This window comes from Palaemon carinicauda, chromosome 2, assembly GCF_036898095.1.
Source record: "Palaemon carinicauda isolate YSFRI2023 chromosome 2, ASM3689809v2, whole genome shotgun sequence".
Taxonomy (NCBI): domain Eukaryota; kingdom Metazoa; phylum Arthropoda; class Malacostraca; order Decapoda; family Palaemonidae; genus Palaemon; species Palaemon carinicauda.
The window spans coordinates 152,911,772-152,939,647 of NC_090726.1; the positions used below are offsets into that span (position 1 = coordinate 152,911,772).

General features: G+C 39.5%; 1 protein-coding gene across 1 annotated transcript in view; it reads left to right on the forward strand.

Moving 5' to 3' along the window:
- Positions 1-27,876, forward strand: part of LOC137620693 (protein mono-ADP-ribosyltransferase PARP3-like) — a 307,977-nt gene that overhangs the window by 79,768 nt on the left and 200,333 nt on the right. Inside the window, exons 4-5 of the mRNA XM_068351043.1 lie at positions 24,812-24,943; positions 25,125-25,278. Of these exons, the coding sequence (XP_068207144.1) occupies positions 24,812-24,943; positions 25,125-25,278 (286 nt within the window). The remainder of the gene's footprint in view (positions 1-24,811; positions 24,944-25,124; positions 25,279-27,876) is intronic.

Genomic DNA, 27,876 nt, shown 5'->3' on the forward strand with positions numbered 1-27,876 from the left:
ATATATATATATAAATGTATATATATATATATATATATATATATATGTATATATATATAAATGTATATATATATAAATGTATATATATATAAATGTATATATATTTATATATATATATATATATATATATATATATATATATATATATATATATATATATTGGTGGTATATCTTAGCAATCCATATATTGGTGGTATATCTTAGCAATCCATGTTTGCCAACGGTTATACTCATATAAGCGGATGAGCAACTTGATGGAGTAATAAGAGCTTTGGTTTTGGAGGAAATGCTCCCTAAATCTCGGTGAAGTCACTGGCTGCAGGGTGACGAATTGGATTTAAGGCAATGGACAAACTGTCTCTTTGGCTTTTACTCCTGATGCCTGGTGGTTGATCTTACTAGCATTAGTATGGACCAGCAGGGGTCACTTGCCTTAGATAGGAACTGCGCATCACAAGGAACTGGCTATCCTTTGATGTATCTAGCCAATGAATCGTCTATGGATTTAGTCAGTTACGGATAGGGAAGATGAAAAAGAAATATATATATATATATATATATATATATATATATATATATATGTATATATAAATGTATATACAGTATATATATATATATATATATATATATATATATATATATATATATATATATATATATATATATATATATATATTGGTGGTATATCTTAGCAAGCCCCCTGTGGCCGCGGGGGCATATAAAAATTAGAATAGCGCCAACGTTATCCCTGCGTGTCGTAAGAGGCGACTAAAAGGGACGGGACGAGGGGGCTGGGAACCCCCTCTCCTGTAAAAACTTCCTGCGAGACATCGACAAGGAGATGGAGCTGGGGGGAGAGTGACTGCTCCCCGCACTCTAGTTTTGGGGTGTTTAAATGTGCGTGGATGTAGTACGATAGAGAGTAAAAGATGTGAGATTGGAAGTATGTTTAGAAGTAGAAGGATGGATGTATTGGCCTTGTGTGAGACAAAGATGAAAGGAAAGGGTGAAGTGATGTTTGGTGAAATGTCTGGTAGAGTGTCTGGGATTGAAAGGGGAAGAGCGAGAGAGGGTGTGGCGTTATTGCTGAGTGAATGGATGACAGGTAAAGTAGTGGAATGGAAGGAGATATCATCTAGGTTAATGTGGGTAAGGGTTAGGTTGGGTAGGGAATGTTGGGCGTTTGTCAGTGCGTATGGGCCAGGTAGTGAGAAAAGTGAAGAAGAGCGGAATGAGTTCTGGAATGATTTAACTAGGTGTGTAGAAGGACTGGGTAGAAGGAATTATGTAGTTGTTATGGGTGACTTAAATGCTAGAGTGGGCGCTGGAGAGGTAGAAGGTGTCATTGGTAAGTATGGCGTACCAGGTGAAAATGAGAGTGGTGAGAGACTGGTAGACATGTGTGTTGAACAAGAGATGGTAATAAGTGCTAGCTTCTTTAAAAAGAAAGATAAAAATAAGTATACATGGGTAAGAGTGGCAAATGGAAGAGTAGTAGAAAGGGCATTAATGGATTATGTGTTGGTAACTAAAAGAATGTTTGGAAGATTGAAAGACGTGCACGTGTTTAGGGGTATGGCTAACGGTATGTCTGATCATTTTTTGGTGGAAGGAAAATTAGTTGTAGCAAAAGAGTGGGGGAATAGAGTAGGTGGATGTAAAAGGGAGGTAGTGAGGATTGAAGAGCTAATAAAACCGGGGGTAAAAAGTAAATATCAGGAAAGGTTGAAAATGGCATATGATGAGGTGAGAGTAAGAGAAACTGGTAATTTAGAGGAGGAGTGGAAGTTAGTAAAAGAAAATTTTGTTGGGATTGCAAGTGATGTATGTGGCAAGAAGGTTGTTGGAGGCAGCATGAGGAAGGGCAGTGAATGGTGGAATGAAGGAGTGAAGGTGAAAGTGGAAGAGAAAAAGAGGGCTTTTGAAGAATGGCTGCAGAGTAATAGTATAGAGAAGTATGAAAAATATAGAGAGAAAAAGGTGGAAGTAAAGCGCAAGGTACGTGAGGCAAAGAGGGCAGCTGACCTGAGGTGGGGTCAGGGATTGGGTCAGTCATATGAAGAGAATAAGAAGAAGTTTTGGAAAGAAGTGAAGAGAGTAAGGAAGGCTGGCGCAAGAATTGAAGAGACAGTGAAAGATGGAAATGGAAGTTTGTTAAAAGGAGAGGAGGCAAGGAAAAGGTGGGCGGAATATTTTGAAAGTTTGCTGAATGTTGAGGATAATAGGGAGGCAGATATAATTGCTGTTCCAGGTGTTGAGGTGCCAGTGATGGGAGATGAGAATGAGAGAGAGATAACAATAGATGAAGTGAGGAGAGCACTAGATGAAACGAGAGTAGGAAAAGCATCTGGTATGGACGGTGTGAAAGCTGAGATGTTGAAGGAAGGGGGTGTGACTGTACTTGAATGGTTGGTGAGATTGTTTAATATGTGTTTTGTGTTGTCAATGGTACCAGTAGATTGGGTTTGTGCATGTATTGTACCACTATATAAGGGTAAGGGAGATGTGCATGAGTGTTGTAATTCAAGAGGTATTAGTTTGTTGAGTGTAGTTGGAAAAGTGTATGGTAGAGTATTGATTAATAGGATTAAGGATAAAACAGAGAATGCAATTTTGGAAGTACAGGGTGGTTTTAGAAGAGGTAGGGGTTGTATGAATCAGATTTTTACAGTTAGGCAGATAAGCGAGAAATATTTAGCAAAAGGTAAGGAGGTGTATGTTGCGTTTATGGATCTGGAGAAAGCATATGATAGAGTTGATAGGGAAGCAATGTGGAATGTGATGAGGTTATATGGAGTTGGTGGAAGGTTGTTGCAAGCAGTGAAAAGTTTATACAAAGGTAGTAAAGCATGTGTTAGAATAGGAAATGAAGTGAGTGATTGGTTTCCGGTGAGAGTGGGGCTGAGACAGGGATGTGTGATGTCGCCGTGGTTGTTTAACTTGTATGTTGATGGAGTGGTGAGAGAGGTGAATGCTCGAGTGCTTGGACGAGGATTAAAACTGGTAGGCGAGAATGACCATGAATGGGAGGTAAATCAGTTGTTGTTTGCGGATGATACTGTACTGGTAGCAGACACAGAAGAGAAGCTTGACCGACTAGTGACAGAATTTGGAAGGGTGTGTGAGAGAAGGAAGTTGAGAGTTAATGTGGGTAAGAGTAAGGTTATGAGATGTACGAGAAGGGAAGGTGGTGCAAGGTTGAATATCATGTTGAATGGAGAGTTACTTGAGGAGGTGGATCAGTTTAAGTACTTGGGGTCTATTGTTGCAGCAAATGGTGGAGTGGAAGCAAATGTACGTTAGAGAGTGAATGAAGGTTGCAAAGTGTTGGGGGCAGTTAAGGGAGTAGTAAAAAATAGAGGGTTGGGCATGAATGTAAAGAGAGTTCTATATGAGAAAGTGATTGTACCAACTGTGATGTATGGATCGGAGTCGTGGGGAATGAAAGTGATGGAGAGACAGAAATTGAATGTGTTTGAGATGAAGTGTCTAAGGAGTATGGCTGGTGTATCTCGAGTAGATAGGGTTAGGAACGAAGTGGTGAGGGAGAGAAAGGGTGTAAGAAATGAGTTAGCGGCTAGAGTGGATATGAATGTGCTGAGGTGGTTTGGCCATGTTGAGAGAATGGAAAATGGTTGTCTGCTAAAGAAGGTGATGAATGCAAGAGTTGATGGGAGAAGTACAAGAGGAAGGCCAAGGTTTGGGTGGATGGATGGTGTGAAGAAAGCTCTGGGTGATAAGAGGATAGATGTGAGAGAGGCAAGAGAGCGTGCTAGAAATAGGAATGAATGGCGAGCGATTGTGACGCAGTTCCAGTAGGCCCTGCTGCTTCCTCCGGTGCCTTAGATGACCGCGGAGGTAGCAGCAGTAGGTGAGTCAGCATTATGAAGCTTCATCTGTGGTGGAAATGTGGGAGTTTGGGCTGTGGCACCCTAGCAGTACCAGCTGAACTCGGTTGAGTCCCTGATTAGGCTGAAGGAACATAGAGAGTAGAGGTCCCCTTTTTGTTTTGTTTCATTGTTGGTGTCGGCTACCCCCCAAAATTGGGGGAAGTGCCTTGGTATATGGATGGGATATCTTAGCAATACATGTTTGCCTACGGTTATACTCATATAAGCGGATGAGCAACTTGATGGAGTAATGAGAGCTTTGGTTTTGGAGGAAATGCTCCCTAAATCTCGGTGAAGTCACTGGCTGCAGGGTGACGAATTGGATTTAAGGCAATGGACAAACTGTCTCTTTGGCTTTTACTCCTGATGCCTGGTGGTTGATCTTACTAGCATTAGTATGGACCAGCAGGGGTCACTTGCCTTAGATAGGAACTGCGCATCACAAGGAACTGGCTATCCTTTGATGTATCTAGCCAATGAATCCTCTATGGATTTAGTCAGTTACGGATAGAGAAGATACATACATACATATACCAAGGCACTTCCCCCAATTTTGGGGGGTAGCCGACATCAACAAATTAAACAAAAACAAAAAAGGGGACCTCTACTCTCTACGTTCCTCCCAGCCTAACAAGGGACTCAACCGAGTTCAGCTGGTACTGCTAGGGTGCCACAGCCCACCCTCCCCCGTTATCCACCACAGATGAAGCTTCATAATGCTGAATCCCCTACTGCTGCTACCTCCGCGGTCATTTAAGGCATCGGAGGAAGCAGCAGGGCCTACCGGAACTGCGTCATAATCGCTCGCCATTCATTCCTATTTCTAGCACGCTCTCTTGCCTCTCTCACATCTATCCTCCTATCACCCAGAGCTTCCTTCACTCCATCCATCCACCCAAACCTTGGCCTTCCTCTTGTACTTCTCCCATCAACTCTTGCATTCATCACCTTTAGCAGACAGCCATTTTCCATTCTCTCAACATAGCCAAACCACCTCAACACATTCATATCCACTCTAGCTGCTAACTCATTTCTTACACCCGTTCTCACTCACCACTTCGTTCCTAACCCTATCTACTTGAGATACACCAGCCATACTCCTTAGACACATCATCTCAAACACATTCAATATCTCTCTCTCCATCACTTTCATTCCCCACAACTCCGATCCATACATCACAGTTGGTACAATCACTTTCTCATATAGAACTCTCTTTACATTCATGCCCAACCCTCTATTTTTTACTACTCCCTTAACTGCCCCCAACACTTTGCAACCTTCATTCACTCTCTGGCGTACATCTGCTTCCACTCCACCATTTGCTGCAACAACAGACCCCAAGTACTTAAACTGATCCACCTCCTCAAGTAATTCTCCATTTAACATTACATTCAACCTTGCACCACCTTCCCTTCTCGTACATCTCATAACCTTACTCTTACCCACATTAACTCTCAACTTCCTTCTCTCACACACACTTCCAAATTCTGTCACCTCTCTCACCACTCCGGCAACATACAAGTTGAACATCCATGACGACATCATACATCCCTGTCAAGCCCCACTCTCACCAGAAACTAATTGCTCACTTCATTTCCTATCCTAACACACACTTTACCACTTTTGTAAAAACTTTTCACTGCTTGTAACAACCTTCCACCAATTCCATATAACCTCATCACATTTTACATCACTTCCCTATCAACTCTTATCATACGCTTTCTCTAGATCCATAAACGCAACATACACCTCAGTACCTTTTGCTAAATATTTCTCGCATATCTGCCTTACTGTAAAAATCTGATTAATACAACCCCTACCTCTTCTAAAACCACCCTGTATTTCTAAGATTGCATTCTCTGTTTTATCCTTGATCCTATTAATCATTACTCAACCATACACTTTTCCAACTACGCTTAACAAACTAATACCCCATGAATTACAACACTCGTGCACATCTCCCTTACCCTTATATAGTGGTACAATACATGCACAAACCCAATCTACTGGTACCATTGACAACACAAAACACACATTAAACAATCTCACCAACCATTCAAGTACAGTCACACCCCCTTCCTTCAACATCTCAGATCAAAGAAAATATATATATATATATATATATATATATATATATATATATATATATATATATATATATATATATATATATGTATATATATAACTTGCCTTAGATAGGAATTGTGTATCACAAGGAACTGGCTATCCTTTGATGTATCTAGCCAATGAATCCTCTATGGATTTAGTCAGTTACGGATAGAGAAGATGAAAGAATGGCCCCCATTCCTGGGCATAGCGGTGTGCTAAGAATTTCCCGGATCATAAATACTAGAGGAAAATTGAAAATAGGTAATTGGAATGTTAGAACCATGAATCAGATTGGGAAGTTACAGCAAGTGGAGAGTGAATTTATGAAATATAGTTTGGGTATCTTGGCCCTAAGTGAAACACGTTGTAAGGGGATTGGTAAGGAAACTTTAGACCAAAGCAATATATATAGCTACTCAGGAAGATCAGTTGGAGTAGGAAGAGAAGGAGTAGGAAGGATAATGACACCAAGAGAAGAAAAGGCATTAACCAAGTGGAGAACTGTAAATAGTAGATTATTACTAGCAAAGTTCAAATCAAAAGAGAGCAATATGAGTATTACAGTTTGCTATGCCCCAACAAATGATTCCCCTGAAGAAAGAAAATATGAATAGTATGCAGAAAAGGAGACTGTAATAGATGAGATCCCAGAGAGATAAGAAAATTGCGATTGGCAATATCAATGTAAAGACGCCAGAAATAATCAAGGAATAGAGAATGTGATGGGTGTCGGGGTTCTTGGCAACGATGCAAATGAAAATGGAGCACTTTTCATAAGTTTCTGCTCAGCACCAATCATGTCATTGGAGGTACTCTTTTTCAACACAAGAACATTCACAAGTATACGTGGACTTCACCATGTGGCAATTACAAAAATCAGATAGATCACATTGCCATTGATGAGGTGAGATGGAGGACTGAGAAATGTAAGAAGCTATAGAGGTGCAGGTATTGGTAGTAATCACCAGCTCCTCATTTCCACACTGAAATTAAAACTGAAAGCACCCAACAGAAAGGTAGATAGAATACCTAGCTTTGATACAACTACACTTTTAGAAGAAGAGCACAGAGAAACATTTGCAGTTGAATGTAAGAATTGATTTGCAGTCTTAGACTTTAAGAGACAAAGAGTAGACAATTAATGAAGAATGGTGTGATATGAAGAACATATGTCAGTCAGTTGGTAGTGAAGTATTGGGACACGCAGTTACAAGGAGACAGCCATGGATATCAAATGATACTTGGGATACCATAAAAAGGAGACAAAGACAGAAATTGATTGTTGAAAGTTTTTGAGGAAGTAATGAAAATTACAAGGTAGAGCATACTAAGTATTCCAGTATTGATAGTGAGGTGAAAAGAAAAGCCAGGAATGACTGGAGAGAATATTAAGACAGTAAAGCAGATGGGGCTGACAAAGCTATGAGTTCAGGAAGGGGCTTTAGTGTAAGAATTGCTCTTAAAATTATCATTGAAATCTCTATGGGGGCAAAGAATAAGAAGCACATATCATCCATCAAAAAGAGAGTTGGATCAGTTATAACAACAGAAGATGAAGACAACATTGAATGGAACACTTTAGTGAGGTCATGAATAGGAGATATGAAGGGAATAATTTGATTGATATACCTGAAGCTGGTGAAGACTTTAATGTTCCCATGAATGAATTCAGTGTGTTTGAAGTCAAAGCTTTCCTCAAGACACTAAAGAGATAGAAAGCCCCTGGATACGATGGAATAACTGTCGAGATGATACTGGCCGAAAATTAATTGACTCCCAGAATACTTATAAGATTATGTTGTAGAATGGGGCATGAAGAGGCAAAACCTGATGAATGGGAATTAGGAGTTTGTGAAAATGGCAAATAAAGGAGACCTGACTGATTGCAATAATTACAAAGGCATAACACTTACGTCAGTTGTTATAAAAATATATAGTATGCTTATTCTAAAGAGAGAGTATAGAAAGATTGATGAAAAGCTGAGAGATAAACAAGCAGGATTTAGGAAAAGTAGAAGTTGCACTGACCAAATTTTAATTTTGAGATGTACAGAAATGCATAGAATATAGAAATCCCCCTTTGATGGCATTTGTGGACTATGAAAAAGCATTTGATACTGTGCACCGACCAATTTTGTGGAGAGTCCTGTGTTTTTATGGAATTTCTCATATGTAAATTTGATCAAGTCTGTTCATGAGTATAGCAAGTGTGAAGTTAATGTTAATGAAGTCTTATGAAATAAATTTCTAGTGGACAGCGTAGTACTCCAAGGAATGAGTTGTCACCTATGTTGTTTATCCTTCTCGTGGATTTTGTAATGCAGAGAACAGTCGCAGATGGTGGAGAAGGATTGGACTGAATTGGTGATAGGAATTTAGCGGACCTAGAGTATGCTGATGCTGCTGTTCTTCTTAGCAGAGCATCACAGGATTTGCATTGCTTGCTTACCAGAATGCCTGAAATATCACACGAAGTTGGACTAAAGATAAATAGAAGAAAGACAGAGATGATGAGAATGGAGTATGCAATGGAAGATGAAATATCATTGGAGGGAGAAAGGATTAATGAAGTAGAATCCCTCGAGTATTTAGGATCTATGATCTCCAGTACAGGGTCTTTGGAATTAAAGTTCAGTGAAAGATTGAAAAAAGCAGATAAGACAACGTCTAGGTTAAGTAAAATTTTGAAATCAAATCTCCTGAAATTACATATAAAAATAAGACTATATATCAGTTTACTGAGATCGGTGTTACTCTATGGACATGAGTCATGATATGACAATGAAACAATCTACAATAGATTTCGTAGATTTGAGAACAAAGCCCTCAGAAGGATATTGGGAGTTGAAGGTCAGGAAAGGATTAGAAATTAAACTATAAGAGAGATTACTAGAGTCTCATGTGGATAAGATCATGATGAGGGGTAGATGGAAATGGTTTGGGCATGCTTTTTGCACTTCCCAAGAGAGATTAGTTTACTAAATGTTCAGCGGGGCTCCATAAAGCATTAGAAGAGTTGGAAGACCCAGGCCTACATAGCTGAGCAGTATGAAGTAAGAAGTAGATGATGAATGGAGAAGTATTAAATTAAAAGCTCAAGATAGAGATGACTGGCGAAATCTAATCAGTTGGAGTAGGCACAAGGAATGACAGGGAGGAGACATGCTTGTAGAATTTGCTGAAAGAAGCTATCTTAAAATCATAAACTCCTTCTTATGTCAAAAGGAACATAGAAAATGGATATGGAGAAGCCCAAATGGAGAAACGAAAAAGGAAATAGATTTCAATCTCAGTGGAAAAGTTACATATACCAAGGCACTTCCCCCAATTTTGGCAGGTAGCCAACATCAAAACAAATGAAAAAAAGGGGACTTTTCCTCTCTATGTTCCTCCCAGCCTGACAAGGGACTCAACTGAGTTTGGCTGGTACTGCTAGGGTGCCACAGTCCACCCTCCCCCAGTATCCACCACAGATGAAGCTTCATAACGCCGAATCCCCTATTGCTGCTACCTCTGCAGTCATCCAAGGCAACCGGAGGAACTGTGTCACAATTGCTCGCCATTCATTCCTATTTCTAGCACGCTCTCTTGCCTCTCTCACATCTATCCTCCTATCACCCAGAGCTTTCTTCACTCCATCTATCCACCCAAACCTTGGCCTTCCTCTTGAACTTCTCCCATCAACTCTTGCATTCATCACCTTCTTTAGCTGACAGCCATTTTCCATTCTCTCAACATGGCCAAACCACCTCAACACATATCCACTCTAGCTGCTAATTCATTTCTTACACCCGTTCTCACCCTCACTACTTCGTTCCTAACCCTATCTACTCGAGATACACCAGCCATACTCCTTAGACAGTTCATCTCAAACACATTCAATTTCTGTCTCTCCGTCACTTTCATTCCCCACAACTCCGATCCATACATCACATTTGGTACAATTACTTTCTCCTACAGAGTTCCCTTTATATTTTTGCCCAACCCTCTATTCTTTACCACTCCCTTCACTGCCCCTAACACTTTGCATCCTTCATTCATTCTCTGACGTACATCTGCTTCCACGCCACCATTTGCTGCAACAACAGACCCCAATTACTTAGTAATCTGCCTCCTCAAGTAACTCTCAATTCAACATGACATTCGACCTCGCACCACCTTCCCTTCTCGTACATCTCATAACCTTACTCTTACCCACATTAACTCTGAACTTCCTTCTCTCACATACCCTTCCAAATTCTGTCACTAATCGGCAAACTTCTCTTATGTGTCCGCAACCAGTACAGTATCATCCGCAAACAACAACTGATTTACCTCCCATTCAGGATCATTCTCGTCTACTAGTTTCAATCCTCGTCCAAGCACTTGAGCATTCACCTCTCTCACCACTCCGGCAACATACAAGTTGAACATCCATGGCGACATCATACATCCCTGTCAAGCCCCACTCTCACCAGAAACTAATTGCTCACTTCATTTCCTATCCTAACACACTTTACCACTTTTGTAGAAACTTTTCACTGCTTGTAACAACCTTCCACCAATTCCATATAACCTCATCACATTCTACATCACTTCCCTATCAACTCTATCATACGCTTTCTCTAGATCCATAAACGCAACCCCTACCTTTTCGAAAACCACCCTGTACTTCTAAGATTGCATTCTCTGTTTTATCCTTAATCCTATTGATCAGTACTCTACCATACACTTTTCCAACCACACTCAACAAACTAATACCCCATGAATTACAACACTCGTGTACATCTCCCTTACCCTTATATAGTGGTACAATACATGCACAAACCCAATCTACTGGTACCATTGACAACACAAAACACACATTAAACAATCTCGCCAACCATTCAAGTACATTCACACCCCCTTCCTTCAACTTCTCGGCTCTCACACCATCCATACCAGATGCTTTTCCTACTCTCGTTTCATCTAGTGCTCTCCTCACTTACTCTCTTGTAATCTCTCTCATTCTCATCTCCCATCACTGGCACCTCAACACCTGCAACAGCAATTATATCTACCTATTATCCTCAACATTCAGTAAACTTTCAAAATATTCCGCCCGCCTTTTCCTTGCCTCCTCTCCTTTTAACAACCTTCCATTTCCATCTTTCACTGTCTCTTCAATTTTCGAACCAGCCTTCCTTACTCTCTTCACTTCTCTCCAAAACTACTTCTTATTATCTTCATATGAACGACCCAATCCCTGACCCCACCTCAGGTTAACCGCCCTCTTTGCCTCAGTTACCTTGCGCTTTACTTCCACATTTTTCTCTCTATCTTTCATACTTCTCTACACTATTACTCTGCAGCCATTCTTCAAATGCCTTCTTTTTCTCCTCCACTTTTACCTTCATTCCATCCTTCCACCATTCACTGCCCTTCCTCATGGTGCCTCCAACAAACTTTTTGCCACACACACCACTTGCAATTCCAACAAAATTTTCTTTTACTAACTTCCACTTTTTCCTCTAAAAAGTTAATTTGTTCAAGTTGTAATAGTGTTAAACAAGTTAAAGTCAAGTGACCATAGAATGGTAAGAAGCAAAATTGTTTAAATCTAAGTATAGAGAGAGAAAAATTTATTTTAAGAAAGAAAATAAACACTCATGTAATAAGACAAAAATATGTTGAGTTTACTTTAGCAATACAAAATAGGTACTCCCAGCTACATGATGAAATGGAAGCAAGTAAAGAAGAAATTAACAGTAATTTAACAAAATTTGTATGGAGTCAGCACAAAAGATAAGTGGAAGAGTTCTTAAACAAGATCAAGGAAAACGTTTTGAAAAGACCAAAAATGTAATAATGAAAAGTTTGGAAATGATGCTAAAATCCAAAAGAGATGAAATAGAATCTGCAGAACTATCCAAAACAAAAAATAAACTGAAAACCCAAGATATTCGTTAACACAATCACGCCAAAATTGAGGAAACACTAAAAGGAAGAAGCATCAAATTGATCAAAAGAAGAGTAGGAATAGGGCACCAACAGATATTTGCTTTAAAGTAGGAAAATGGAAATATTATCCACAATAGAGATCGAGGGGATTAGAAATAATGAAACTCCGAATCCGGTACCAAACGTAATAGTAGAAGTAAAGAAAGCATTGAAAGGTATGAAAAGAGGCAGGAGAAGAAGTAAAACTGGCTGAACTCTACATCAAATGCCTGAAAATTTACCAACCCAATAAGTTTGCTCTTCATAATATGTAAAATATTTACAAAGATCATATTAGGCCGAATAGAAAAACCGTTAGACTTTAATCAATCAAGAGAGCAAGCAAGCAAGCTCAAGAAGTGGGTATTCAACAACTGACCATATCCATGTATTTAACTAGCTTATCAACAGAGTATGACAAACCACTATGTATGGCATTAATAAACAATGAGAAAGGCTTTGATTCTGTCAAAACATCAGCAGTATTGAAAGTCCATCAAAAACAAGGAATAGAAGAATCTTATGTTAGAACACTTGAAGATATCTGTACAAGAAGTACAGCAATCCTAATACTATCAATAGCGAGAAAATTCTGATTGAGAAAAAGAGTTAGACAGGGAGACCCCATTTCTCGTAAGTTATTCACAGCATGTATTGAAAAAGTTTTTAAGATTTTAGATTGGGAAAATGTAGGAATTAATATTAATTGGGAATACATTAACAACCTAAGATTTACAGATGACATAGTTGTGTTTAGTGAATAATGCGAGGAATTACAAAAGATAATAGAAGATTTGAATTGAGATAGCAGAAATGTTGGACTAAAAAGAATATGAGTAAAACTAAGATAATGTTCATTGAAAATGCAGAGACAACAATTAAGAGTTATGGATGAGCCTTTAGAGAGTGTTAATGAATATACATACTTAGGACAGACAGTAGGTGTTTCTTTAGGACACGAGACCAAAATTAAAAGAAGGATAACCATGTGATAGAGAGCGTTTGGTAAGCAAAATAAGGTTTTGAAGAGTCACTTTCTCTAAAAAGAAAAGTATTTAATGAAATGGTCCTACCAGTACTAACTTATTCATCAGAAACTAGGAGCCTTACTAAAGGCTTAGAGCATAAGTTAGCTACCATTCAAAGAACTATGGAAAGAATAATAATGGGAATTAACTGAGACAGTAAAAGAGCAATATGTATATGAGGGCAAACTAAAGTAGAGGATATTCTAACAACTTGTAAGAAAAAGAAATGGACATGGGCAGGAAATATAATGAGAATAACAAACAATAGATGGACATTAGGAATAACAGAAATTGTCTCTAAAGATAACAGAATTGGTCTCTAGAGATTGTAAAAGCAGCAGTAGAAGGAAGAGAAGATAATGAATCAACGAACTAAGGAAGTTTGCGGGCATGGACTGGCACAGAAAGACCATGAACAGACGCAAGTGGAAGGACATGTCTGAGGCCTTTGTTCTGCAGTGGACTACTAACGGCTGGTGATGATGAGGATAATGATAAATGTTGTATATATAATATAACAAGGTTTTTGCTTCTGGCAAGCTTGAATTTAATGATAAAGAGAACAGCAAGGAACCTTGGAATCATCTCTCATTTTTATTGTAGACATTCAGTGGCACCTTTCGAAGCACACGTTGTCTCTCCCTTCCAAAAAGGTAAGAGGAATAGCTTCCAAGATCAAGAATTTTTTCAAACACAAACGGATGTCCAGAAGAACCTTAGAAAGTATCATCGGCCTTCTCCAATTCACTTCAATAACATAAATTCAAAGACATCAATCGAGTTTTTAGAAAGAGAGTTACAGTACCTTTAAGAGACAAGGTCTCGAAAATCCCCTCTTGTCTTGAAAATGAGACTACGCCCATGGTCCGAACCGAAGACTGCTCTCACATTCTGGACTCCTGCAAGGTGAGTTACTGACAGGATCCAGTTCTTTTCTGTTGGCCAGGCGAAGATAGTGACCAGGATCCGATTCAGGTTGGGTGACTTGGATCCTCCCCTGTTGACGCAGTGTACCACGTCTGTGCTGTCTGACACTACTCTGATGTGGCTCGACCTCGTAGGAGAGAGTCTCTTCAGGGTCAAGAACACTGCCATGACTTCGAGAACATTGATATGGGTCTGTTTCATGGCGGGTGACCAAGACCCCTGAAACATCTGATGTTCGGAGTAATCCCCCCATCCACTTAGAGGCGCGGCTGTATGGAATGTCTCTTGTGGAGGTGGGAATTGTAGAGGAACCGATTTGGAGAGGTTCTTCGGTTCGGACCATGAGCGTAGTCTCATTTTCAAGACAGAGGGGATCTTTGAGACCTTGTCTCTTAAAGGTACTGTAGCTCTCTTTCTCCAAACTCGATTGATGTCTTTGAATTTTTGTTATTGAAGTGAATTGGAGAAGGCCGATGATACTTTCTAAGGTTCTTCTGGACATCCGTTTGTGTTTGAGAAAATTCTTGATCTTGGAAGCTATTCCTCTTACCTTTTTGGAAGGGAGAGACAACGTGTGCTTCGAAAGGTGCCACTGAATGTCTAATCATTCTAAGTGGCCTGATGGTTGCAGGCGAGACTTTTGGAGATTGACCCGAAATCACAGGTTGTCGAGAAATCGAAGTACTTCCTTCGTAGCTCTGTTGCCTTCTATGGCCGACCGGGCCCAAATGAACCAACCGTCCAGATAAGCCATGATCTGTATCTCTTGGTTCCTGAGTTGTTCTAACACTGTCTCTCCCAGTTTCGTGAATATCCTGGGATCAATGTTGAGGCTGAAGAGCCTGTCTTGAACGCAAAGGCTTTCCTGCCTAGGCGGAAACCCAGATAAGAAGAGAAGTTTTGAGCTACTGGCACATGATAACAGTCGTCGGTAAGATCGACAGAGGTGGTGACGGCCCCACGAGGAAGTAAGGTCCGTACCTGAGAGATAGTCATCATCCGGAACTTGCCGCAGAGAATGTAAGAGTTTAGCTTTGACAAGTCCCGGTCCACTCTCAATGCCGACAAGCCTTTCTTCGGGATTGTGAACAGGCAGCCTTGGAACTTTGGTGATCGGTCCCGTTTGATTGCTTTCTTCTTGAGTAACTCTGTGGTGTACTCTTTCAGGATGGGAGTGGATTTCTTGGAGAGGGTCACTGGTGGAGGAGGGAGGACCTTGTGGCTATTTCCACCTCAAACCTTTAGAGATTATGCTATGAGCCCACAGACTGAAGGTCCAATGGTCTTGAAAGTGGTAAAGTCTCTCCCCTACCGGGACTACCTCGTTGTGAGGGAGTGAACCTAGGTCCTTTCCTTCCCCTAGCCCCCTTTTTCCTAGGTCCGCCTTGATGGCGGAACTGTCTTCTACTCCTGTATCTTCCTCTCTGGTGTCCACGAAAGGAACCTGAGGGTTCAGAGCTAGGGCTGAATGCAGGCGAGGGCATCCAAACGGGGTTGGGCTGTGTACCTGGGGAACCAGTGAGGTATCCCACCTGATGAAGGGGGATCCGGATGCATAGTCGTCGAATCAGAGGAAGACTGTGATGTCGAGTGGGTAACTGACTATTGATGGCAGTGACCCCGGTTTGTTTTGTAGAGGTCAACTCTCTGCTTTTTCTTGAAGAAAGCTTGCTTTTGGTCTTCGACCTTCTTTCTGGCAGTGAGGCCCCGCCTTTCCTGCAATTTTGGGTTGCTCTCGTATCATCTTGTAGAACCTTGTTTACCTCCTCCTGAGGGAAGAGGGTTTTACCTCATCAGGAGGAAACTATCAGCCTGCTCGATTCCTGTCTGATAGAGGCCTCAGACAGAACCTATTTCCCACAACTAACCCGATCAGACCACCAAGTGTGTAGGTCGAATTGGAAGGGCAGAGATTGGTTCTTCCTGAATATCCGAAGCAAAGTCTCAGTGGGATAAATCGAGGCTAGGGTCTCCCCGAGGTGGGGTCCGGCTCTTTAAGAGCCGGTATGGCCGAACCTTCTTTGTCAGCTTGAATAGTAAGACCTGTCCATTTATGCATAATAGGCAAGGCAACAATGAGAGCAGCTGTAGATATGGCGTATTCCCCATTGTGTGGGGTGAGCTTGGAATTATCGTACCCCCCAGACCGACAACATCCTGGTCCAGACAGATCGGGCCTGTCCTTTAGGAAATAATACCGTTACCTTCGGTACCTTGTCTAACCTAACCAAGGCATGCTCTTCCAATCGAACGAATCCGTTGAATGGGATATTCTAGTCCCTGAGAGTAAATTCTAGGTCCTCCAGAGGGCGGACGTTTATGCCATCCAGCGTTATGGTATCATCTATATATGGGACATGTAAGGCAAATTTCTGTGTTGTTTTTATCGAAGGAGGTTACCTGAACGGATCCGACTCACCACCATATCTTTGAGCTCCGTCATAGCCCCTTGGCTTTCCCTAGAATGTGTTGCTTTTAGCAGTCACGGTTTTATGCAAGGTAACATGAACATCAGGATCCTTTGAGGGTCGTAGGTCGGTGACGCAGGTAATTGCAAAGCTGAACACTCAAAACTCATCACCACCTACCTGCCCGTCCATGGGGTCGATGTCCAACCCTAGAGAGGAAACTCCGAGGAGATAGGGTCCTCTAGATAGAGCATTCCTTCCAAACCTTGATACCCAAGGGCGGAGAGCCCCTCTTGCAGGCCGGAGAGATTCATCATCATCCTGAAAGAAGTGAGGGGATTAGTGATGAAGGAGAAGACCGTTCTCAATAAGCAATGCATACATTAATCCGGATCAAATTAAATCATCGCCAAAGGATACCAAAAGGAAACATATTAGAACCAACTTACATCATGGGTCCGGAGTAGCGAGGACAGCTCGTAGCAGAGCGTGCATGACTCCGGGAACCATACCATGTAGGCGGACCTTCTGTAAAAGAAAGGGGACATAAGTCTGGATGTTCCTTGAAACTCTGGTTAGTGATCCTATTCACAGGCTGGGATCAGCCGTATAACTCTAACTAATAAAAATGCCTATATTTATGCATATATTTAATTATAACTATGTATAAATATGGATAAATATCCATACAACATCGTGTTCAAATAGAAATAAATTTCTACTCAGTACTTGGAACCGAACGCTAGCCCCTTCTGATGAAAAGCCAGGTCGAAACCAACCATGCCATGAGAGGCTATCTACTGTTCCTTGAGACTCTGGTCAGTGAACAGATGAATCAATAGATTACTAATATCCAGTAACCACATAACATGTAACTATAAACCTCATCGGTAAAATAATGTTAACCCCGGTTCTGAACGTCTGAGTCAGGGGTGGCCAACCTATGGCGCATGCGCCAGCAGTGGCGCATTTCATGATTACAAGTGTCGCACTATACCCCAAAGATAGTAAATTGAATGACTTTTCTTTAAAATTGCTAATTATGTTCATATATTTTCATTAGGACTTTCAAGAATAGCTAATGAATATTACCAACGCAAATTCAAAGTGTCATTAAAGTAAGTACAGTTTACTTTGTATTCATGTTAAATCCTTTCCTTTACAGCTAAAACATCTGAGTGATCTCTGTTGCCACCGGACAAAGGTCCGTCATATTGAAAACGTGAATATCAGAGGAAAGCTAATATTAACCTCAATGCATATCCGGTTAAGCCGGAGATTCGATGAAAAGGACCGTAATAACGGAATTGTGATTATTCATGAAAAAGGGTTCATACCCTGGTTCTGATCGTCTGATTGATCCAAATGTTAACTCAGGTTTTGATCGTCTGATTGATCTCTGTTTGTACCGGAGATCCAGTGACGAAGGTCCGTCATCGTGAAATAGTGACCCTCAGCGGTACGATAACATTCCTCGATACTGAATGTCTGTGTTATCTCCAGTGAAGCCGGAGATTCGATGAAAAAAGGGACCGTAAAAATGTAATTGTGATCAATCATGACAAAGGTTCGTGTGCAAAAGGCCTCAGCCGGAGTCTGAGTGCCGGATTTGACCGTTGCACTCCAAATATCTGACTAGTTCACACCCAATGAGTATCCATCATAGCGGAGTATAACTCAAGGCGGAGCTAAGGGTGTCGGCATAAAGCGAACCCAACTAATGACTCATACACTAACGTAACCTATTAATAGTGCTAGCTATATTAACAGTAACCACATCAATAAAACGTGAATATCATTAAACGTAATATCATCAACTCGGAGAATAAGAGGAGGCAGGAATAACTCGTGTTCGCAAAAAAACGGAAAACGGGAAATCCACATCTCTTACTCGAGCTTAATAAAGAAAACGAGAGAAGGGATAACTCGTATCTGTAGAACAGAAAACGAGCACTCTATGCTCACGCTCTCAAGGTTACATAATAAAAAACCAACATCACACAATAATATGATAAGAAAAATAATAAAATTGATTGCTTTTTTCTTAGTAATTGTAATAACCAAGAACGAAGAATAACGACAACGTAACAAATAAACAAAGATATAGTCTAAAACGAGCACCTTCCTGAGGCGTGAACATAACTATAACAAAGACTAAATCGCTATTCTTTGTAGGTCCAAATTGGACTTGCTAGCAAATAAATACCATAGTAAAAACTAATAATAAATAATGATAATAAAGTTGGTCATAAAACGTAAGTAATATAACCTAGATGACAGAGTACCAGATGGGCAATATTAACTTGAAAATTTACCGAAGCGAACAAAACCCAAAATGGCTGCCGATACCGAGGCAGGCTAATCGCTTCCAAAACTAAAATCTACAATACTGGAAACAGAACAAATGCCCGGTACCGCAATAAACTGTCAAAACAAACTATGGTACTTAACATTGATAAAGGTGAAGTAGCAACGTCAGTCATGTTGAATTAACGACAAACACTTGCGAAAAAACACTGATCAAAACACTACCGACTTAGCTGGCAAGTCCAAAACAGAAGGATGACCTGGAGAGCGCGAGTAGTAGGTGTCGGTGGGGTAGCCCAACTGTATTCTCTAGGGCCTGTCACGGCCCTCCCCTTTGATGAAGGGATTATCCAAATGAAAGACAGCCTGTGAATAGTGGTTTACACACTCCCTTGTTAAATACACGACACCAACAAGGTGCTCGCACGGGGGTTGTAACCTCTGCATTCCATGCTTTTATCTTTCTCTAGTATATTGGAAGATTTATATTAGAAAAGTGTAAAGAAGGACCCTTTTCACCGGGCGTCACAGGTCGCTCCCCAGAAATAGATTTTTCCTTTGTCAAAATCCCTTTTTTATTGTACAAAACCAAGATTTCAGTAATCTATTCCCTTTATGAGGACTACATAACAGGCAAATATGTTTACAGTAGAAATTACTTGAAGCTTACTATTTTTGTTTTGCTTAAAATGCTCGTACAGAATATAAAAAATATAAGATACTTAACAGAATAAAAGGGATCTTGATGAAGGAAAAACCTATTTCAGCAAAATAAAAGGGGTTTTGATGAAGGAAATACCTATTATTTGGACGTGCTGTGTGGTTCTCAAGGACTTTCTTGTGAAAGGCCAGAACAAGGAATCCAATACAACTTAAATTGCTAAGAAATATTGTCTCCCCTGCTCCAGGCCCAAGTGTATCAGTGTGTAAAGCACAGACTTGATGTATAATAAAGAGACCTTCAAGTTTAGGCGGTATTGAACTTGGCACAGTGGCACAGCACTTCCAATGCTTAAAACCATCTGCTATGAGTGACATCCTTACTTTATAGACAAAAGAACTCCACTTGCGCAACAACTTGTGCCCAGCTACCTTCTTTCATTTCCAAGTGAGAATTGATTGTCCCTCTCCCTTGCATAAGACTAGGGAGGAGACAGGGTCCTACAGACCAAACAGCAGATCTTCAAAAATTGATCTTTCTTTTGTCAAAACCCTTTTCTTGAGATTAATGTGCTGTGTGGTCTCCAAGAACTAGCACCAAAACATTAATAGAAAAGACTTGCACCATGGAGGACAACCAACCACCAACGCCTTAATGTACAACTACTACATGTTTGTGTAGATGAGAAGAAAAACTAACAAGTTGGTTCTCGCCTAGTAAGAGATAACTGCAGAAAAGGCTGGCTGTCTCTCATCATGCAGGACATTACTGAGTTAGTCCTTTTCTCTGAGTTAGCTCATTAGGGGTCCCAAATGAGCCAAGTTTAGAAGATCTTGGGGTTACGACGATCTTGTGTTACAATGATTACCTGCCATGAACCGGCTCCCATAAGTTACCTAATAAAGTCCTGGTAACTCAATTTCAAGTCATGACATTTGGTTCATTGATATGATGAACTACTTACCAATATGCATACCAAGTAACGATATTGTATAGTACTTGATGTGTTACTACCTTTAGTCATCGATGTTTACAATACGCATTTGGGATTTCGTTGATTCTCTTTTTTAATATTTTTAGGCCTTTATTTTGCCATGCATTGTGTCTGGAAAGTGTATTCTCGTGGCAATGGGCAACCAAACCACAGGAATAAAGTCAAGGAATTGTTATATGTATTACTTATTGTCTACCTTGCACTATCTCTCCAGTGTGCAAATTTCCTATGTTTAGGCTACTGTACCTCGACAGAAACATGATGTGGTGAAGAAAATAAAATTTAGACATAAATCAAACTTCTCGGCTTTTGTATTTATTGAAGAAGTTACAAGGAAAATAAATGATGCTATCAGTATTCCCTGCAATCACGATAATCAATGTTTGTTGCACCCTATGTAAGATGACTGCTTTATGATCACATATAATAGGGTGGATAAAAGTGAATATAATGCCTCACAACACAAAATTAATTCGTTCTTGAGTGGCTTTCGTACATGTAAATTGCCTAATTCGTTCCAAACCCTACAAAACCACATTAAATCTTATAATAAAGCTACAGTGTAACCACAATGAAATACTGTACAGCCAAATGCATTTGAACCATTCAATATCACTAAACTAACTGTTAATACTTGTAAATTAAGTAATTATTAGAACATAATGTAATAATAAATGAAAAATAATACCATACATATAGTACAATACTGTGCATATACAAAATATACTGTACCATATGTACTGTACTATTATATTTACCCCTACCATAGACTACAGCTACATTTTCTATTGTGTAAACTAATTTTCCTCTACCTTTTGTAATGGGTGACTATTTTATTCTCGGCCTGGCTGTCAAATCTCTTTTCTTAACATGAAACATTTTTTGCATAGTGAGTCATAAAAATATTTGCATCTCATTTCGCTGCTTGAAAATTTCGTAAGCAAACTCTTTCATGAAGAGAGGTATGACTATATCGTGTCCATTTATTGAAAAGACTATAATTGTTAAAGACCGATCTCCTTGGTTTGATGCAGAGAAAGAGAAAAAGATGGAAAAAAACATAAAGAAAGAAAGCGGTATTGGTTAAAAACTGCATTGTGCTAATATAATTACCAACTAAGAAGGAAAAAAGCGAATACAGGCATAAATAAGTTATAGTCTCTTAAATGCTGTAATGGGAAATGTAAATGAAAAAAAAGGCTATTATTATTATCATTACTAGCTAAGCTACAACCCTAGTTGGAAAAGCAGGATGCTACAAGCCCAGAGGCTCCAACAGGAAAATAGCCGAGTGGGGAAGGAAACAAGGAAAATAGAATATTTTAAGAAGAGTAACATTAAAATAAATATCTCCTATATAAGCTATACAAACTTTAACAAAACAAGAGAAAGAGAAATAAGATAGAATAGTGTGCTCGAGTGTACCCTCAAACAAGAGAACTCTAACCCAAGACAGTGGAAGACTATGGTACAAAGGCTATGGCACTACCCAAGACTAGAGAACAATGATTTGATTTTGAAGTGTCCTCCTCCTAAAAGAGCTGCTTACCATAGCTAAAGAGTCTCTTCTACCCTTACCAAGAGGAGAGTGGCCACTGAACAATTAGTGCAGTAACCCCTTGAGTGAAGAAGAATTGTTTGGTAATATGTGTTGTCAGGTGTATGAAGACAAAGGAGAATATGTAAAGAATAGACCAGACTATTTAGTGTGGATATGTGTAGGCAAAGGGAAAATGAACCGTAGCCAGAGAGAAGGATCCAATGTAGTACCATCTGGCCAATCAAAAGACCCCATAACACTCTAGCAGTAGTATCTCAACGGTGGCTGGTGCCCTGGCCAACCTACTACTACCAGAAGCATACAGTGACCAGGAATTAGCAAAAAATTTTCTGGTATTCTTTAAAATCAAAATTGAAAATATAAATAGGTCATTTATAAATTTTCAACACCAGATACACAGATAAAATTTATAAGATTCAATAATATAACACAAGATGATGTCACCAGGACTATCAAGAGAGCAAAGAAAACAAACTCTGCAGTCGATCCAATGCCAATATCTGAAGTAACTGGCGAAAAAAAAAACTTTTCTAGTTTAGCTGATATAATTATGAGAATAGCAAAGGCCAGCATCGATGAGTGCAAGTTTCCCAAATCTGAGAAATCGGCTATAGTCACTTTGGTTCTGAAAAGTGCTCTAAAATCTAGATTATCAGGAATTAAGTTTGTATAGACCTATTTCAAATCTATCCTTTATTTCAAAAGTGCTAGAAAATTTAATTCTGGAACAACTAATTAGTCATGTAGAAGAAATATAAGCTTTGCCAAACAATCGGTCTTCTTACAGAAAATTATACTCTACTGAGACAGCTATCTGTTCTGTTGTAAATGATATGCTGGAAATGATGGATGAAAGCAATGTGCTATTTAAATATTACTTGATCTTAGTGCTGCTTTTGATACAGTTGTACTGGAACTGCTACTAAATGATCTAAAGTCCATCAATATTGAAGACCAAGCTTTTGAATACCTAAAAGACTACTTGGTTGACGGAAATTCCTGTTTGCAAATTGGAAACGCTTATTCATCATTTGAACCTTGTATCAGAGGGGTACCTCAGAGGAGTCTACTAGGCCCAGTCTTATTCTGTATCTATAGTATTGGTGTGTCAAAAACACTGCAAAGGCATGGAGTGAAGTTCAAACTATTTGCTAATGATACACAATTTTACTTCTCTATAAATAATAAAGACAACATAGCTGAAACTCTAAACTGAATGCTTGCTAGTGTTAGGGAATGGATGACAATCAAACAACTAAAATTAAATGAAAGTAAAACTTGAGTTGTTGGTGGTTGGAAAGAAAAAACAGAGTAAGAAACCTGGGAGATATTCAAATAAATAACAAACTCTGCCCAAATATCTAGTAAAGTGCGTGATTTAGGCCAATCTCTTGACTGCAACTTGTCTTTCAGCTGGTTATCATCTTAGAAACATTGCTTTTTTAAAGAAGCACTTGGTTGAACATTCTGTAAAGAAACTTGTGATAAACTGTGCCATTACCTGGATTGACTGCTGTAACAGCATCTACTACAATTTACCAAAAATACAACTTAAGAAATTACAAAACATAATAAACAGAGAAGCAAGACTGATAAAAGGTGTCCCACCCCAAGAAAGAATCACTCCTATACTAATTGATTTACACCGGCTGCCTATTGAAGCAAGAATTGAGTTTAAAGTATGTATAATGATTCATCAAGTTATCAGAACTGAACGTCCAAAATATCTAAAGAAATGTTTCATATTGTACAGCCAACAAATTGTGTTGACACCAGAATAGTTACAGATGGTTTCAAGTTATTGGAACCTAGGTACATGTCTACTGTAGGCTCTAGAGTCTTTAAATATGCAGCCCCAAGACTATACAATAAGCTCCCCCTAGATATTCGAAAGACTGAAGATATTATGGCTTTCAAGGAAACTGAAGACTTTCTTGCTCTCTAAGTGCTTCGATAGTGTGGATTTAACAATAAATGAGCAATATGCGGTGTGAAATGCTGAATACTTTTGAACGAACATGATAAAATGACTGTGGAGGTCCTGTAGAGAGTAGGGTTCCCCTGCTGTATAGGACCAGAATGGGTGTTCGGGTCACTCCGGAGTCGCCAATGTGATGGGCCAAGAGTAGGTTGTGACTCAGTTACTTTCATCTCGCCTTTTGAGTCACAACCTACTCTTGGCCTGTCGCATCTTAAAGTAAAGTAAGGTAGTAGGAATATCTGACTCATTGGGCAGGTTAATCTCTTCTCCACTTTAGATATCAAAGATAATGATACTTCATTGTTTATATGAGGTAGCTAAAAATATAATTATACTTATAACTTTTTGTAAAATCAGTGAGGGTAGAATTTTCCTTGGAAAATTTTCTGTTGCATGGAAAGTTTGGTATTTTAGTCTTTAACCCAGGAGTCAATCACCGTTTTATATTCTGTTCTGGACTTCCAATTCTTTTAGAATTGATTTGTCAACACTTACTATCATTAATTAAGTGTTTTCTTTCACGTGTTTTTACTTATGCATCTGGTTTTATAACCTGTTAATACCATTATTCTTGTCATATTTTCACTTTATTAGCTCTTTGCTTCCATTGTAGAAAGTGATTGGTTGAGTAGAATGCACGGTTTGGGAATAGTGACCCATCATCATAAACACTAGCACTTTCCTAGTCATCACTTGTGACTTAAAGGTTTGGAACTGACTGGCTATTGCTTGTTGCATAAACAATTCAAATGACCAATGGTTTTAGATTGTTCATCTTTCCAAATAATTTCAGGTTATTGCAGATGGAAGTTTTTATTAAAAAAAAAAAAAACTTGTAATTATAATCTTAAAAAATTTAAATACTTGTAACATTAGGAACTTGAGAGTACCAAATTATTATTTAGGAAAGTATCACTAGCATATATCATGTATCTAGTACTAGTTTCATATTTGTGATTGTAAGTCCATTTTTTCCTCTGATTTAGGGAGAGGTCCACGAAGACTACACTTGTATGTTAAACCAAACAAATATTGGGCACAACAACAATAAGTTCTATGTCATACAGGTTGTTAAGGAGGGGAAAGAAATCCTGTGTTTTACTCGTTGGGGACGTGTGGTAAGTTGATCCTTTCCTTTAGTATCTTTTATTTTTTATAAAATCATTGCATATATTTGAATAGCAACCTTCTGTCTGAGAACAATCAGAATAGTCCAATAATGAGTGTATATGAGTGAAATATATATTTGATTCTCTAGGTAGTAAGCTCATTTTACTGACCCAATGATTAAACTTGCAGGGTGAAACTGGACAAAACAGCATAGATTACCAGGATAATGTAGAAGCAGCAATCAAAGCATTCAAGAAGAAGTTTAAGGATAAAACCAAGAATGACTGGGATAAGAGAGAAGATTTTACTCCTCAACCTGGGAAATACACCTTGATTGAAATTGGCAAGTTTTTTTTACAAGGTATACTGAGTGTTTGATTATTTTGATGAATGTTACCTTTAAGTCACTGTGCTTATATCTATAAAGTATGAGCTTTTGACAGTTAACAAAATAAAAAGATACTTTACATACCCTCTCCTCTTATGATTGCCAGTTCAGGAGCTCCAACTGCCCCCCTTTCCACCTAGTAGTCCTCCCAATTTTTACCTCCTGGATATTGCCATCAGTGACCCTCAAGCAGTGTATTATAGGCATTACTCAAAGTTCTTTGCATTGTCCTTTTTACCCCTACCTGCACTCTTTACCTTTCTACTATACCACCATTCCCACTTACTTCGATCTTGCTGTCCAACCTCTTAACTTTTCTTACGTCCTGCAAGTGTATGGTTTCCCCCAGTTATACATGACCACTAAATGGCATTACAGGCTCCCGTGCTTGGCCTTCTGGCACAATTTCATGATTTATACATAGTGCTTTTTCCCTTGTAATTTGAGTAATAAAGGTTTACCTTACAGTACTGTATATCTTTTGTTATTTTGAATTACTTTAGTGCTAGGATTATTCAGGTGTGCTTTGTCCTCTCACCTGATGCAGTATTAGTTGTTGTTATTTAAAGATATCATTTTATAGCCACTTGTTTTCTTGCCACTACATAGGTTTTAATGGTCACCTAAGAGTATGAACAAATTAGATTTTGTGCTGGAGATTTTTTTTTTTTGTTTGGATCCCTTTTTCATTTAAGCAATTTTATTTTCTACTTAATGTTAATTTGTTAACTGCTCTCATTTATTTAAATATCTTGTGAGTAATATTCCGATTATGGTCTGAAAATACTGGAAAATGGAAAAAGTTTCCTGTTCCAGTCCCGTATGATACGTAGTATGGGGAAAAGAAACTTAGTCCCTTGGTGGGTGCTCAGTTTTAATTCTTTTCTATTCTTGTAATGCAATGATTTTTTAGTTGAATATAGTTTTTGTATAGAATAAGCTAAACTGCCAATATTATATATATTATTACCAACATATCTTATACAGTGGAACCTCTACATCCGAATTTTCCAATATCCAAATAAAATTCGAGTAAATTTTTGACTCTACACCCGAATTTTATTTCGACACACGAAGTAAGCAATTTTCGTCGTACCGGTTGTATCCGAATTTTTCGACACGCGAAGTACAATTCGAACACGTTCCTACTCTACACCCGAATTTTTTTTTTCGACACCCGAAGTAAACAATACTCGTACGCGTAGTCGGTGCTCATAGCGCCTGAAGTGTTTTTTATTTCCGCCGATAGAAGACAGCACTTCGACCTCGGAGGGACCCTCAATTAGCGCGGCTTGGATCAGTCCTCTGTTCTCGTCGGCTTCTTGCGGTTGTGCCCTGTGCGTTCTGCTATTAACTGTGTTTTAATCGTGATTTTTTACGTGCATCCTTTTACGGTAATTTACGTAAAGTATGGGTCCTAAAAGGCTTAGTTTTGCAAGTGGTAGTGGTAGTGGTGAGAAAAGGAAGAAGGAAATGCTTTCTTTAGACGTAAAGCAGGAAATTATTGAGAAACATGAGCGTGAGTGAACTTGCTTAACAGTATGGCCGTAATATGTTGACGATCTCGACAATCCTTAAACAGAAGGAAGCTATTAAAGCAGTGAAACCTTCTAAGGGGATCACCATTATTTCAAAACGCCGTAGCCCTATCATAGAAGAGATGGAATGACTTCTGCTAGTGTGGATCAAGGACAGAGAGATCGTTGGCGACACCATCACCGAAACCGTCATCTGCGAGAAGGCGCACGCCATCTTTACGGACATGAAGGAGGAGAGCTCTGGGGGTGATGCTGGTTCGAGTTCAACCGAACCTTCCTCAGACGATTTCAAGGCATCTCATGGCTGGTTTGAGAAATTTAAGAAACGGTCCGGGATTCATTCAGTTGTTCACCACGGAGAGGCTGCTAGTGCGGACACAAAGGCTGCAGCTGACTTTGTCAAGAACTTCGAAAGGATCGTGCTGGAAGAAGGCTACGTAGAGCAGCAAGTGTTTAATTGTGATGAAACCGGGCTGTTTTGGAAGATGATGCCCAGTCGAACCTACATGACCGCCGAAGAGTAGAAATTGCCTGGGCATAAGCCAATGAAGGATCGGTTGACTCTTGCCCTATGTGCCAACGCTAGCGGGGACTTTAAAGTCAAGCCCTTTCTGGTTTACCATTCCGAGGACCCTAGGGCCTTTAAGGCACACAACGTCGATAAGGACCAGCTTCATGTTTTCTGGCGATCGAACTCGAAGGCCTGGGTCACTAGGCAGTTCTTTGTGCAATGGGTTAACCAAGTTTTCGGCCCTTCTGTGAAGAAGTATCTTCATGAACAGAAATTGCCTTTAAAGTGCCTGCTATGCCTTGACAATGCACCCGCTCCCCCCCCCCCCCCCGGACTTGAAGATGATATCTTCGATGAATTTAAGTTCATAAAGGTGCTGTATCTTCCACCGAATACCACCTCTATCCTCCAGCCCATGGACCAGCAAGTCATCTCTAATTTTAAGAAGCTGTACACCAAGCACTTATTTAAGCAGTGCTTTAATGTCACGCAAAGCACCAACTT